Raw genomic sequence first — 15,250 nt, forward strand, 5'->3', positions numbered from 1 at the left:
CATTATTTCTTCTGCTCTATACTGGCCAAAACAAGTCTCATGCCAGTTAATCCTGAATTAAGGAATAGGTAAATAAAAACCTGTTGGTGGAAGAAGCTATAGTCACATGTCAAAACTCATGGGTGTATAGAATGCAGGATTGTGGATGAGCTGCAATACATCTACTCTAAAGCAAAAACCTTACTGAGGATAACTTACTTTATCCTCACATTGGATAAAAATTTCCAATATGACAGGTAATAATTAAGTTGTATTGGAAACTATCCTAATTCCTATCTAAATTCATGAATGAGAGTCTACTTTTAATTCCCTAGAGAAAGACTCTGAGCCCTTGATGACAAGTATTTAAACCATCTCCAAGTTCTTAAAACATGAATCTAATCCCTTCGTTTATCTCTATTAATGTCACATTTTCCTACTTACTCTAGAATTGAAGAAGTATAAGCTGGGTTATTTTGCTACAAAAGTTAACAAGTTCTGACAGGGATACGCAACCCTTTGATATGGCAACATGACACTGTCACTACAACTGTGTTGGGCAGATTCATAGCTCTCCTGGGATGTGTGTGTGGTCCATGGGCTGCAGAATGGACAGACCTGCAAGTCTAGAGAAACAATAAAGCTCTCAATACTGTAAGCACGGTACCAAATAGTAAATGAGTTCCTCTATAGGCAGTGTGAAGCAACTAAAGAAATAAGTACAACAGACAAATCAAAGGTCAACAACTCGACTTTAATGAATAATTTTGACAAAAGGGTCTTTTTCAGATATACAAGTACACAACACAGAATGAAGAAAAACATCCTTTTCCCCATGTTTTTTTGTTGTTGTGGTGATGCGGGGGATTGAACCAAGGGCCTTGCACATGCTAGGCAAGTGCTCGAAGGCTAAGCTGCATCCCCAGCCCTTTGAGTACTTATTGGAATAGCTTTAAGTTTAACATCATATACATTTCAGGACTTAGGAATCAAGCAACTAACACATTTCAGCAGAGTTCATCTTGAGACACATTTATTAACCTCCTCCTGGATATACTCTTGACATTTCATTCTTTATCTTACGTATTTTTGCCTTTTTAAAGTTTTCTTAGGAGAAAGTTAAAAAAAAAAAAAAAAACCAACAACAACAAAAAACCAACACCCAGATAATCCATGACTCCTTTAACAGTTGTTAGGAATAAGTGTTAGAGTAGTTCAGTTTTGAAAACCACTGACAAAATGTGGAGTGTTCCTCCATTTTCAGAATCTCCTTTATGAAGAACATTAAGAATGAATATAAGAAAAACAATCCTGCCCGGGCCTTGGTGGGCTAAGTATATCTAAACTGTTCACAAATTCAGTAGAGATGATCTGCAGTGGAGGTGCCCACTTTAATGGGTTCTTCTCTAGTTTATATGAGATCAGCGACTGCTTCCTCCGCAGGTATAAACATACTTAGCTCTCACAGCTCCAGTCTTAGCCCTAAAGAAAGGTTATTACAAGAACCTGGCCTTGGTGCTCTGCCCTCAGGCTCTCACAGCAGCTGAGGCGCATCAATGGCGAGGTAACATTTAGCTGTGGAATATCACAGACACTGAAGAACATTCGGTATTCCTGGCCCCTCACTCCAGCCTAGCTATGTTTAATGTCTCTAGGACAACCCGAAACACCGCTCCTTTCCATGCCTCTGATGAGTCATGGTGCTAGATGAACTGAGATTACTATTAACAATGACTTCCACAGAAAGTAACTGCCTCACGAGCTTCAGTTGGTACAACTGAAGAAAAACATTAAAAACTATAAAGGTGATTTTTTTTTCAAACTCATAGTGATCTGAAAGGATTAGATGCAAAAATGCAATACTTATTTACCCCAAATGCACACGCACATTTACAGGAAGATGTTTTTTCCAACAGCTTTTCTCTGCTGCTTTTTTTTGTTTTTTGAGAAAGGAGCTTGCTGTGTAGCCCAGGCTGGCTTAAACTCAGGAGGTTGGCTCTGTCTCCCAAGTGCAGGGATTCCACCAATGCCTGACTATCAGGGTATCACCTTTAGTATAAAAGTCCGTTCATCCATTACGGTAAGATAAATCACACACAGAGTTCCTGAGCCCCTCACACTGGTGCTCCTGGAAACTGCTGCTGTCTTTGCTCCAAAACTTGTTGATTTAATAGCTGCTGCTGTTTCTGTAAAAACTGGACAACTTCTGGACTTCTTAATAATGACTTAAAGAGAAAAGAGGGAAAAGGATTATTAATAGAATTATCATATTTTTGTTTGTTTGTTTGAGGTCAGGTCTCACACTATAGCCATAATGGCTGTGAACTCAAGGCAACACCCTGGCCTGAGTCTTTCAAGTGTTGGGATGCTATAACAAAGTATCAAACACACTGACCAGTCTTTTATAATCTGTTGCTCCTATTTTTTCCTATGTCACTTTGTAGTTTAATTTTTAGCATTGTCTTTGTCTACATTTTTATATTGTCAAGTTTAAATCTTTTCTTCGTGATTCTTCAATATTATAAAACCTCATTGTGAAATCTTGAGATAAAAATCCAAATTAATTTTTAAAAAAAATTTCTAGTAGCCTACCAAAAATATATATAGTAAGTATGAGTTAAATTATTTCTTTCCTTCAAATTATTAACAAATATTCCAATATTTATCAATCGCTCCTTTCCTGATTGACTTCTGATCATTTTTCTATCAGTTTTATATCAGAGACTCTTATTAAATATTAGTAATTATATCTCAACACCATTACAGTACTATTCCATATATTTAGAGTCTGTTTTAAAATCTCATCTTGCTCAAAGGTTAGTCAGTGAAGAAACAGAGCTCAAGGTGTTCCTTCTGTTGCAGTCCTGGGGGAGTAGGGGCATCTCCAGTGTGACCAGTGACGAGGCACTATTCAGTTCTGATGGCCAGTGAACAGCTTTTAAAGTCTTCCAAAGGGAAAATAGTTCCACTGCAAACAAGTGGCTACTTTACGAAAAAACACTTACCAGTCTTTTCTGATTTAACACTTGTTCTAAAAGAGTAGGCCTTGCAGGGCGATCCCCAAAAGATCCCGTCCTTTGTTTGACAATGGAGAGTATGTTGTCTGTACTTTCCTGGGATCAATGAAAGAACATTTAACATAGTACTGTAATCCACAACAGCAGGCATTTCAGTGAAAATGAACATGTCTTTGATTTTCTTCCTTTTGTTCAGTTTCTGAGAAACTTTAGGAAAGCCTCTTGGTAAGTCACAGGCAGAGTGCTGGCAATTAATTCAAAGTAAAACTCCTCCCTGCAGGCTTTCCAACCTGGGTTCTTTAGTCTCCTGTAAGGTCTTAAATTGAAGATATTGGGCAGAGGGGAAGTTACCTGTCAGCTGTTTTCAGTATTACAGAAGAATGCGAAGTGAAACCAAATTCTCTTCATACAGAACAATCTAAGTCAAAACAGTCTGCCTGCACCAAGATCATGATGGGGAAACCTACAGAGACAACCAAACCAAACTAGTGGGAACTCATGAACTTTAGATCAACAGTTGTGGAGCCTGCAAGGACTAGGCCCTCTGCATAGCGAGATAGTTGTGTAGCTTGAGCTGCTTAAGGGGCCCCCTGACAGTAGGATCAGAATCCATCCTGGTGCATGAGCAGGCTTTTTGGAGCCCACTACCTATGATGGGACACCTCGAACAGCCTTGAGGCAGGGGGAGGGGCTTGGACCTGCCTCTACTAAATGCACCTCCCCATGGGAGGCCTTGCCTTCCTATAGGAGGGAATGTGGGGGTGGACTGGGAGGGGGAGGCTGGAGGGGTGGCAGGAGGAAAGAGGGGGATCTTTGACTGGTATGTAAAATGAATAAAAAAAATTAATTAAAAAAAAGACAAAAAATAGTCTGCCTGCTTTTGGACAAAATAAATGAATTTGGAGGCAATCTATCACTAATGAGATACTGGATTCACACCTGATTCATACCCCCACGAAGGGAGAGGCAGTAAAATACTGCGTATAGAAGCAAACAATGCAGCTTTCTGAGCAGAATGGCTGGAAGGGGCTAGAAATCACAGGTATGAAATCACCAGTGCAGAGCTAGCAGGCAAGTTCTGCAACAGCAACCTTACCCTGAGACATCAAATCCCATAAAAGATTAGCAGTGCTTATTCCCAAATATGAAAGGATCTAAATATTCAGCTTTTCCTCACATAAAAGGATGTTTCTGAAGTTAAGTGAAATGTTCTGCTGTCTATAAAACCACAATATGACAATGAAAACTGGGAGAATGACTAATGGTTGAATCTAGGGCCTTGCACATGCAAAGAACTTGCTGTACTTAAACAAAAATGCTTTACATGAGGCCAGGCATCACATGAATTTAGTAGTGTTATCTTTATTTTGGATATTATCTTTCTTTTTTTTTTTTTTTGGTTTTTGCCTTGGTCCACTGACTCCTGAGTTGTCTATTAAAATATCCCTTCCCTCTTCATTATGAGATACTTAGCAAACTTCAGTTATAAAAATCTTCCACACATACATGCTTTAGGTGTCCAAGCATTAAAAGCTATAGAAGAGGATTCTAATATTACAGAAAGCAAAGATAATTTCTTCTTCTAACTCTCCCCAGAGTGACTCTTATTTATAGGACTGTTTGGTTCATGTGCACAGTACATGGAACATGGAATACTATAACTGACTTGACCCCAGACTCTGCATTTTGTGGGTTTAGGATGTTAATACCACAAAATCAAAGATTCCTGTAGTAGAAGTAATTTTGAGTCATCTAGGCCAAACTTCCACAAATGTTAGGATTCACCTTTCAAAAGGAATTTTTATGGTAAGGAGTCTTCCTACTTTTTGTGGATTCTTTTTTTTTGTTTTCAACAGCTCAAACATTGAGGTGGATTTTGCTGAGTTTGAGCTGAAATGCACTCCAATTATAATTTTCACCTAACTAAAATAAATCTGAAGAAACACTGATTGGGCATTGTTTTAAGGCCAACAGATGAAGGAGCCAAAACTTAAACGAGGTGACTTGAGCGAGGTAACTACAGAATCTCATTTGTAGGGCACACTTGCTTTTACCTTCCCATGAGATTCTGATCAAGCAACCCCAAAGTGCTCTGTGACTCACCACTCCACTAACAATCCAACTTTTTTTTGGGGGGGGGCGTGGTGGCTAGGCAAAGGACGGGCACTAAAGTTACAGACAACCAAGAACGGACTACGTAAACATGCAGGATGCCACAGGGGAGAGCCTAGGAAGGGGTGACTGACAAGTGGGGCAGGCGCCTCCAAAGTACCAATCTCAGCGGAGGTTCTCGCTGTCTGCTCACTTACCACCACAGTGGAAGATGAGCCCACCCCGCGTTGGGAGCAGGTTGGGGAGCCCCCGCATTTGTGTAGAATGGGGCTGCACCCACCTGCCCTGGCCCGGGGCCCGAGGCGCCTACCTCCAGCTTGACGTTGCCTGCGCTGGCCGCCGAGGCGCCTCCGGAGCCCTGGGCCTGGTCGCTCTTCTTCTTCTTGTACTTGTCCTTGTACATCTTGTTGCGGTGCTTCTTGCACATCCAGGGCTTGCGCTGCTTGGCCACCTGGCTGGTGGTCTCGCGGCAGCCCTCGTAGGTGCAGGTCTTGGCGCCCCGCCTGCGCGCCGCGCCGCCGCCCTCGGCACCCTCGTCCTCCAGCTCCTCGGGGCTGGCCGCACTCTCGCCGCCGCCCGCGGGGTCCGACGTGTCCAGCAGGTCGGCGTCGTCATCCCCCGCCTCGTCCTCGGGGTCCGCCGCCGCCGCCGCCTCGCTCCCCGCCGGACCCGGCCTTAGCGCGCGGTCCGCTGCGGCCTCGTCCTGCCGCATCACTAGCACTGTCACCGGAGGGGCCGTCCCGGGACAAGCGGCGCCGGGCCCCGAGCCCTCGGACACAGCCTGAGCCTCCGTGCTGCCGCCAGAGTCCCGGGTCCGCCGCCGCGGCCCGTCAGCACCGGAGGAATACAAACGTACCTCCCAACCCACCTGCTAGACACCCCCGGTGCCGAAGTCGCCGGCACCCCACTGCGCCTGCGCGGCGAGGGTCTGCAAACCAGCGCTTCCGGGCTCCGTGGGCGGGGCTGAGCAGCTGCAAGACCCCCACCGACTGCGCCTGCGCGGTGGCGTCCTCTCAAGAGCCGTAGGACGCCAGCGGCTAGACTAAGCGACCTGGTGGACACCGACTGCGCCTGCGCAATGGCCGTCCGCTAGAGGGCGCTAGGCTCTGGCAGAGGAGAACCCGCAGGCTCCTAGGCGGGGCTGAGCGGATGCCAGAAGCACCGAGTGCGCCTGCGCAGCCATCGTAAACTAGTGATCGGCCCGCGGACTGAGTAGCTGGCGGGCTCCTAGGAAGACTGCGCCTGCGCAGCTGCAGACAGCTGGCCCCAGGGGCTCGGGGGACCGTGCTGACCCTCAGGATGGAGCACGTGCGGCTCCCGAAGGCGGGAGACTGAGGCGCCAGGAGACCCCTTCTGCCAGGACCCACCCTCGCTAAAGGGTTCCAAGAACTTCTCTCCAAGGTTCCAAGAGCGTCTCTGGAAGAAGGTCCCGGAGAGACCCGAGGAGGAGTTTGAGAAACAACTGGAGGAGAAGATGATTTGGGTCACACATCCCAGTCCAGCCCCATCCTCGAAGCAAGTCAGGAACATGGAGGAAAGCTTCCTGCCAGGCTCCTGTTCAGCCAGCTTTCCTATCTAGTCCGGACCCTCCTGCTTTTGTGACACATTCCCAGTAGTGGCATTGCTGGATCATGTGACAGTTCTGTTTCTTTTCCCCCCACAAGTTCCACGCTCACTTCCGTTGTGGATGCACACAGATTGGTGTTCACACTAGCAGTGGGCGAGGGGTCCCTTTTCTCCACATCCTCACCACGGTAGGGTAAAAGGGCCAGCCAAAGAAAACCCACCCTGGCCCTGAAACCAGAGCTGGTTGAAAGAAACCCACCCTGACCCTGAAACCAGAGCTAGTGAAAGAAGCCCACATTGACCCTGAAACCAGAGGCAAATCTGCCCCTGACCAACTAAGCAGAAAACCAACCAATCCCTTAGCAGGAAAACGAACCAATCCCTGAGCAGAAAACCAGCCAATCCCTGAACACCCGAGATCTAGCCAATATGAGCTCAAGAACTGAAATCTGACCAATCCCCACACTGAAAATCTTCTACTGGAAAAACTCTGCCCCTAAGAAGCCCTATGTAATCCCTGAGCCTGCTCAGTCTGCTGCTGCCTTTTTCCCTGGCAGAGGCAGCCACCCTCCTGGATTCTTCCCTCGCAATAAATCGCCTCAAGAGGTTTGGGTGACACCCCCACCCCCACCCCCCAGCAGAGATGGAGCAGAGCTGTAACACTTTCACTGAGGAAACCCCTTCCCCCAGTGAAGGCGGAGTTGTTACACTCCGGAAAATGGGAGCAGAACTGTAACAACTTCGCCCCGGGGGTAGGGGGGGTGTGGGGGGGTGGGAGGGGGAGGAACCCCTCCCCTGCCCAAGCAGAGCTGTTACTTTGAGGAAACCTTTCCCTGGAGCAGGGCTGTAAGCTGCTGTGCTTACTGTGTCTTGTGGTATTTCTTGGCTCCTGATTGCCAGAATCTTTTTCCATCCCAGCTGCAATGCTGCTTCCAACTTCTGCCTGTTATCTTGTCTCTGATGATAATCTCAGTTCCCAATGGGATGAGATAACACTGTGGTTTTGATTTGCACTTCCTTCAAGATTCTTTCAAGTGATGTATATTTTACACACATCTATTGATCCTTCGTTTGCTTCCCTTTATGAACTAATTATATTGCCCATTTTAACTGGATCATTAGGTATTTTGTTTTTATTTTTACTTATATCTTCATTATATTTATTTGAATTCCTTAAATATTCTGAATGTTATTACCGTCAGATGTAGTTTGCAAGTATTTTCTCCCATTCTAGAGATTGCCTTATCTCAGCTGCAGCTTCTTAGTTTGACATCCATCCATTTGTCTTTTTTTTCCTCTTTTCACTTCTTATGCTTTGGGGGTGTCTTAACGAAATAGATCTTTGCTCATTCCAATGGCTGGAAACATCTACCCCTATTTTTATTTCAAGTGGTTCACAGTTTTAGGTCTTGTATTTCAACCTTTAATCCCTTTTGCGTTGATTTTTGTAAATAGTGGGGGGTTTAGTTTAAGTCTTTTCTTTCTTTTTAATATTGACAAGCCAATAATGAACTTTACTTAAGAATGAACACAATGTAAAAAGTATGATTATATTATAAAAATATGTGCATTTGGCTTAAACCTTTTGCATGCAGCTATCCATTTTCCCAGGCCTTCTTATTGAAATGTGTCCTTTGCCAATGTATCTTCTTAGCACCTTTGTTAAAGATTAGTTCTCTGTAAATTCATAGGTTTACTCCTAGGTTCTCTATTCTCTTCCACTCATCTATGTGCCTCTTTTTATGCCAATATCATATATTCATTAATCCCTCCTGCTCCCAGGGTGTCTCTATGTTGCCCTGTCTTGTCCTAGAACTCTCTATGTAGATCAGGCTGGCTTTGAACTCACAGAGATCTGCTTGCCTCTGCCTCCAGAGTGATGAGATTAAAGGCATGAACCATCACAGCTGGTGATATAACTTGTTCTTTTGATTGCTACAGCTTTATGCTTTGTTCCTTTAGGTCATGATGGCTTTGGTTATTTAGATTTTTTTGTGAGGTTATTTAATTTTAGGATTTTCTTTTTCATTCATCAAATGTTTTTAGTATTTTGATAAAGACTGTGTTGAATCTACAGTTTATTTTGGGCAGTGTGAACATTTAAATAATACTGGTGTTTGCAATCCATGAATATGGGATGACTTCCCATTTGTGTGTGTTTGTGTCCCCTCTTAAATTTATTTCAGGTGTACTTACAGTTTTCATTGAAGAAATTTCTCATGGCTTTGCATAAATTTTGTTTTATACCTATTATAATTTTTTTCTTGATATATTTTTCAGATATTTTATTAGTAGTATATAACAACCCTACTGAGTTTGAATGTTGTATTCTGAAACTTTGCTGAATTTGTGTATTATCTTTAAAAGTTTGGGGCTATTTTCTACATATAAGATTATACCAGATCACACCATCTGCAAATAGTGATTGTTTGGCTTCCTTCTTTACAATTTTATACCCTTTATTTTTTTCTCTTTCTTGATTACCCTGTTTAGGATTTTCAGTACTGTGTTGCACACAAGTTGTGAAAGTGGGCATCCTTATCTTGTTTTAAATCTTAGCAGACTTTGGCTTTCTCCCTACTAAATATGTTAGCTGCTTATTTGCCATGATCTTTATTATGTTGAGGTTTCTTCATGTTATATATTGCTTTAGAGTTTTTATTATGAAGGGATATTGAATTTTATCAAATACCCCTTCTGCATCTATTGATATATTCTGTACTTATTCTTCATTTGGACTGGTGATGTATCATATTTGTTGATTTTCATATGTTGAGCCATATTTCTATCCCTAAGGTGAATCATAGTATTTTTTTTTAGACAGATGCTTATGTAATTCAATCTGACTTTGAATTAACTATATAATTGGGACTGGCCTTGAACTTCTGATCCTCCTACCTTTCCCTCTAGACTGCTAGAATTATAGGCATATGCTACTACTCTTGACTTTGAATTAATATTTCTAATGTGTTACTAGATTCAGTTTGTTAATATTTTGTTATTTGTGTGTTTGTATGTGTGCATTTGCATGTATGTCTGAGTGCGAGTGTGTATGCATGTATGTACACAAAGATGTGGAAGCCAGAGAACAACCTGGACTGGTGTTCCTCAGGTGCCATCTACTATTTATTTATTTATTTGTTTGTTTGTTTGTTTGTTTTTGTTCTAGTACAGGGTTTCTCATTGTGCTAGAACTTGCCAAGTACCCTAGACTAGATAGCCAATGAGCCCCAGGAGTCTACTTGTATTTGCCTTCCCTGCACTAGGATACAAGTGCTTTGTTAAGCCACAAATGTGTGTGTGTGTGTGTGTGTGTGTGTGTGTGTGTGTGTGTGTGTGTGTGTGGTGTGGAGGCCAGGGGTCAGTCTGGTGTCTTTCATTATTTATTTATTTATTTATTTATTTATTTTTGAGAGTGTCTCTCACTGGACTCAGAGCTCACTGATGAGTTAGGTAAACTGTTTGGCAAAGTATGGAAATCCAAGCATTGAACCTGCCGCATTCTTAGGGTTACAGGGATGAATGGCCATTCCTGGCTTCCAAATGGTCCTCATTCTTGCAAGGCAGCACTTTACCCACTAAATTATTGCCCCATTTCTCAGCTTTTTTTTTAAAGTGAGGTCTGGGGAATCAAATTCAGGTCATCTTGCTTGTAGAGTAAGCTCTTGACCAACTAAACTACCTCTCCATCCTCTTGTCAACGATTTTTGCTTTTGTCAAAGATAAGACTATGTTTTGTCCATCGTATTGGCCTCCGTGCACCTAGTTTACATTCTGGGTAATAGACTCATTCTAGTATTATTAAAAAATGTTACCTGCCGGGTGGTGGTGGTGTATGCCTTTAATCCCAGCACTCGGGAGGCAGAGGCAGGTGGATCTTTGTGAATTCGAGGCCAGCCTGGGCTACAGGGTGAGTTCCACCTGCCAAAACTAAAACAAAAACCTAATCCCTCCAAGTCCACATAGTTCTGGGAAAGTCTCTAAATATACTAACCTTGCTTTTTAGCTTCTGTAGTTCCACTTCTGAAGTATGTGAACCCAGAATATGGCTCTTATGCTTAAAAGCCCACCCTGAGAAAGGCTCAGTGCTACCCTGGGATCCCAAACACCCAATGTATTTGCCAGCTGGTTAATAAAACTTTTACCCATGTCTGAACAGTCTTCTCTGGTGAATATCCCACAACATTTTCATCTGGCTTTGATATCAGGATAATTCTAGTCTTATGTCATTCAATTTTTAAGAATAATTGGTATTCATCATTCTTCAACTATTTGTTGTTATTGTTGCTGATCAATCCCATCACTTTTTATTGCTCTGTAGGTTTCCCATTTGTTCATGAGTCAATCTTTATAAGATGTATATGTTTAGAAATGTGTCCGTTTGTTATCTCTTAGATTTTCAGTTTGTTGACAGTTGTTCATAATATTCTACAATAATCCCTTATAATTCTGCGATGCCATTTCTAATGATTCTCTCATCTCTGATTTTAAGTCCTATTTTTTTAAACTCGGTGTTAGTTGTTAATTTTGTTTAAACCTGTTGTTTTTAAAGTTTCATCTCCACAGCCATGAAGCTCATTTATTGTAAATTTACATTGTAAAGAATCAATACATTTATAGAAGTGCACAGCAAACCTTATAAAACGTTTTGGTTCATTGGTTTCCCATACTGGAGATCCAGTTTAGGCTTTGTGAATGCTAAGCAAGTGCTCTACCACTGGAGTTCTGTCCCTAACCCTAAAAGATTTCTGTCACCACATAGTATGGCTTCCTTGCCTCTTCTGAAGCAATCCTTGTTCCTACTCCTATCCACAGGAAGCCACTATCCTATTTTCAGTCTCTGGAGAGTTGCCTTTTTGTGGACATTTTTAATCAATGTAGTAGGCAGGAACTAGGATTCTGGGCTTTAGTGTCTCAGCAATGATGAAGTTGGCATAAATTGCCTCTAAGCTTTTTCCTAAAGTTTGAATATAAATAGACTAGCTCAATCTCATCATGGTTTGCCTTAAGGTTTTTAAAATTTGTGATGAGACACAAATGAAATTTCATTCAAGAAAATATTATCCCCTGGATCTTCGAAGCTTTATTTCTGATGTTTCCTATGTCAAGCACAGCTTACTGTATATAAAATTTGTTATTCTGTGCTTTGTTATAGAGGTGCTAGCCATGAACTTTGCAAAAGAGAAAAAAATTAAAAGAATGATAAAAATTTTGGTTAATTATGACACAGTATTCTGATAAAGGATCTTAGAGCTGGGCCAGGTGGTATGTGCCTATGATCTTAGCATGGGGGTGGGGCAAGAAAGTTAGTTGTAAGTTCAAGGCCATCCTGAGCCTCTGCCTCAAAACAAATATAAAAAAAAAAAACTCCTAAAGAACAACAAAAAAAGAATATCTCAAGTTACATATTCTCCTAAAAATATCCCACAATTCATTGATTCATATGTATTTCTAGAACTTAAAAGCACATGAAGACTACTTTTGGATAAGTAACTGTGAATGAATAGTTTGGGGGAAATACATAGGTAAGAGGCTATGGGGTGATTTAGTTAGACCTCTGCAAACTGTGAATAGTTTAAATATAAAAAGAATAAGTCACGAAAACCACACAGTTTTACAACAGAAATTTTATAACATATGTTTTCTATAACACATAAATTGGGATAAATGCTCCTTGAAGTTCAGTAAGATGTCTGTTTCTTATGATGGTGATTTAAAATTCTGCTACCAAGACTTTTAAAGTTAGTTTAAAGCCATGTTGGTAATTGGAGAGGTTCATGACTTTGGCAGTAACACACCCAAACCATTCTTACCTATATGTATCAGGAGATGCTGGTGGTGTGTAGCTCCTTTCCAAACAAGTGAATGGGAAAAGCTTAGCTGGATCTCAAATCTTCTTAATTGAACTGATTATTTTTTCTTTACCCTCAAAATTCTTTCTGAGATTAATTAACTTTTTTAGCCTTAACTTCTGTTGAAAATGCTAGCAAGCATGTCTCACATTTGTTTAAAACCATTCAGTCTGTCAGTGTCAAATATTCACCATAGCATCCAAATGGGGGCAGTATGTTTCTGCATCAGTTTTGCTCTATCTATCCTTATAAATGCTAGCTAGATTCTGTCACAAAGCTGAAAAATCTGAAGGTCCTCGGTGAAGAAGCATTTTCCCCTATAGTTACCAGTCTTAATGTGTTCCTCTCCAAAGTGACAGTATTAAGAGGTATGGGTGATGATCAGGTAATAAGGGCAGAGTTCTCATGACCACTAGTAATGTCTGAAGAAAATATTTTCCAGGGCCTGGGGAGATGGTCCAGTTGATGAAGGGCTTGCAATACTCACATGAGGGGCAGAGCTCATATCCTCAGCACTTCTGTTAAGAGCTGGGTTTGACATGTGTCTGTCAGCTCAGTTCTCAGAGTACAGAGGCAGAGAGGCAGATGGATTCCTGGAGTTCAATTGGCCAGCTAGCCTCACTAAATGGATGAATTCCAGGTTCAGTGAGAGACTCCTGGCTACCATGCACCCACACATACACCATGTAGGGACACACACACACACACACACACACACACACACACACAGAGAGAGAGAGAGAGAGAGAGAGAGAGAGAGAGAGAGAGAGAGAGAGAGAGAGAGATTCCAGATACATTCCTTGCTCCTTCTCTCTTGTGTGGATCTAACAGGAAGTTCGCCTTTTATGTGCTAGTGAAGAGGCTTTCACTAGACAAGCTTAATCTGAGACTTTCCAGCCTCTAGAACTGTGAAGAACACATGGTTATTACTTACTTATAAACCATCTATAAGGTAGTATTCTCTTATAGCAGCCTAAATAGGGTAACAAAATTACTTTTAAAACATTACATTTGTTGATAAAGCCATGAAACTTTCTTTTACTGTAATATAATTGATTGACTCCCTTTGTTGTGGAATATTACTTTAACTGTGTAAAGATGTGTTACATTTGTTTGTGCTGCATTTGTTTAACATGTCAGGATGTGTGCTTAATTATGTGAAGATGTGTTGCATTTGTTTCACATTGCCTGCCTAAGGCAACTAATTGGTCTAATAAAAAGCTGAATGGCCCGCCTTTAATCCCAGCACTCGGGAGGCAGAGCCAGGCGGATCTCTGTGAGTTCGAGGCCAGCCTGGGCTACCAAGTGAGTTCCAGGAAAAGGCGCAAAGCTACACAGAGAAACCCTGTCTCGAAAAAAAAAAAAAAAAAAAAAAAAAAAGCTGAATGACCAATAGCTAGGCAGAGAGAGAGGGGAGAGGGAGAGAGAGAGGGAGAGGGAGAGGGAGAGGGAGAGGGAGAGGGAGAGGGAGAGGGAGAGGGAGAGGGAGAGGGAGAGGGAGAGGGAGAGGGAGAGGGAGAAGAGAGAGAGAGAGAGAGAGAGAGAGAGAGAGAGAGAGAGAGAGAGAGAGAGAGAGAGAGACTGAGCTGGCAGGTAGAGAGAATAAATAGGACGAGGAATCTAGGCCCGAGAAGAGAGGGAGAAGAAGAGAATGAGGAGAAAGAGAGGGGCACACTCGGGGCCAGCCAGGAAGCTGCCAGCCAGACCTGAGAAGCAGTGCAAGTAAGATATACAGAAGGAAGAAAGGTAAAAAGCTCCAAGGCAAAAGTTAGCTGAAGAGAGCTGGGCAGTGGTGGTGCACGCCTTTAATCCCGGTACTTGGGGAGCAGAGGCAAAGCTACACAGAGAAACCCTGTCTTGAAAAAAAAAAGTTAGCTAAAGAGAAACAGTTTAATTTAAGTTAAAAGAGCTAGCTAGGAACAAGTCTAAGCTAGGCCAAGCATTCATAACTAATAAGAAATCTCTGTGTCATGATTTGGGAGCTGGTTAGTGGCCTAAAAGAAAAAGGCCACCCCTTTCCTTAAAATGCTAACGGAGTAAACGTGCCTTTTCAATGGAGAGATAGGGCTGTCTCCTCATCACAGCCTTAGCAGGAGGGGAAAGTGCAGACTCTGACTGAGAAATGTGAAATTGTATTAAGTTTGGACATTATACACGATGCTGTGTGCTAAAAATGGGTAGCACGAATTTGATTAATTCTATAGACCTCGTTTCCTGTGTACAAGGACCAGGGAGGAAAATACTAAACCACAGGGTGTGGAAGCAATCAGAAAAATCCCAAATGTGGAAATTCTAAAACACAGATGGTATTAGATAATTATCCTGAATTTTCAAAGGTGTATTAATCATATTTGGTCATAGAAGAATTTGTCCTTAAATTTATAAGACTCATAATTGAGAATTTGAGTGTGAATTGGTATGATGACTACATTTGACTGAGATACTATAGCTAACAGGGTACTCATTGCCCTATTTTAAAGAAACATTTTATGCATTTGAAAATATGTGTTAATAAGAGCATAAATTAAAATAATTATTACTGTATTAAGAGGGAGGACTTTGTCAATAATTCTTGAAAGATATATTTTACCATCTTTGAATTTTAAAAATTTGATTCTTTTTCATTGATTACATTTTAAAAAAATCATACAAGTTCACAGTGTGAACCAAATTTCTTTTAATTTACTTAACTTAAAAGATTTATTTTTTAATTTTATGTGTATG

At 41.8% G+C, this 15,250-nt stretch overlaps 1 protein-coding gene across 2 annotated transcripts; it reads right to left on the minus strand.

The window, feature by feature from the left end:
* Positions 1–714: 714 nt before the first annotated feature.
* Rfxap (regulatory factor X associated protein) lies at positions 715–6,128 on the minus strand. 2 transcript variants are annotated; one of them, XM_052730688.1, is made up of 3 exons: positions 5,389–6,128; positions 2,985–3,092; positions 715–2,204 (listed from the first exon to the last, which is right to left on the minus strand). In XM_052730688.1, the coding sequence occupies exons 1-3, from the start codon at positions 5,818–5,820 to the stop codon at positions 2,094–2,096; spliced, it is 651 nt and encodes a 216-aa protein (XP_052586648.1). In that variant the 5' UTR covers positions 5,821–6,128; the 3' UTR covers positions 715–2,093. The 2 variants fall into 2 exon arrangements, with proteins under 2 accessions (XP_052586648.1, XP_052586649.1); XM_052730689.1 differs by having other exon boundaries at positions 5,419–6,121.
* Positions 6,129–15,250: the final 9,122 nt, after the last annotated feature.

Source organism: Peromyscus californicus, unplaced genomic scaffold (assembly GCF_007827085.1).
Source record: "Peromyscus californicus insignis strain IS unplaced genomic scaffold, ASM782708v3 Scaffold_9__1_contigs__length_137607984, whole genome shotgun sequence".
Taxonomy (NCBI): domain Eukaryota; kingdom Metazoa; phylum Chordata; class Mammalia; order Rodentia; family Cricetidae; genus Peromyscus; species Peromyscus californicus.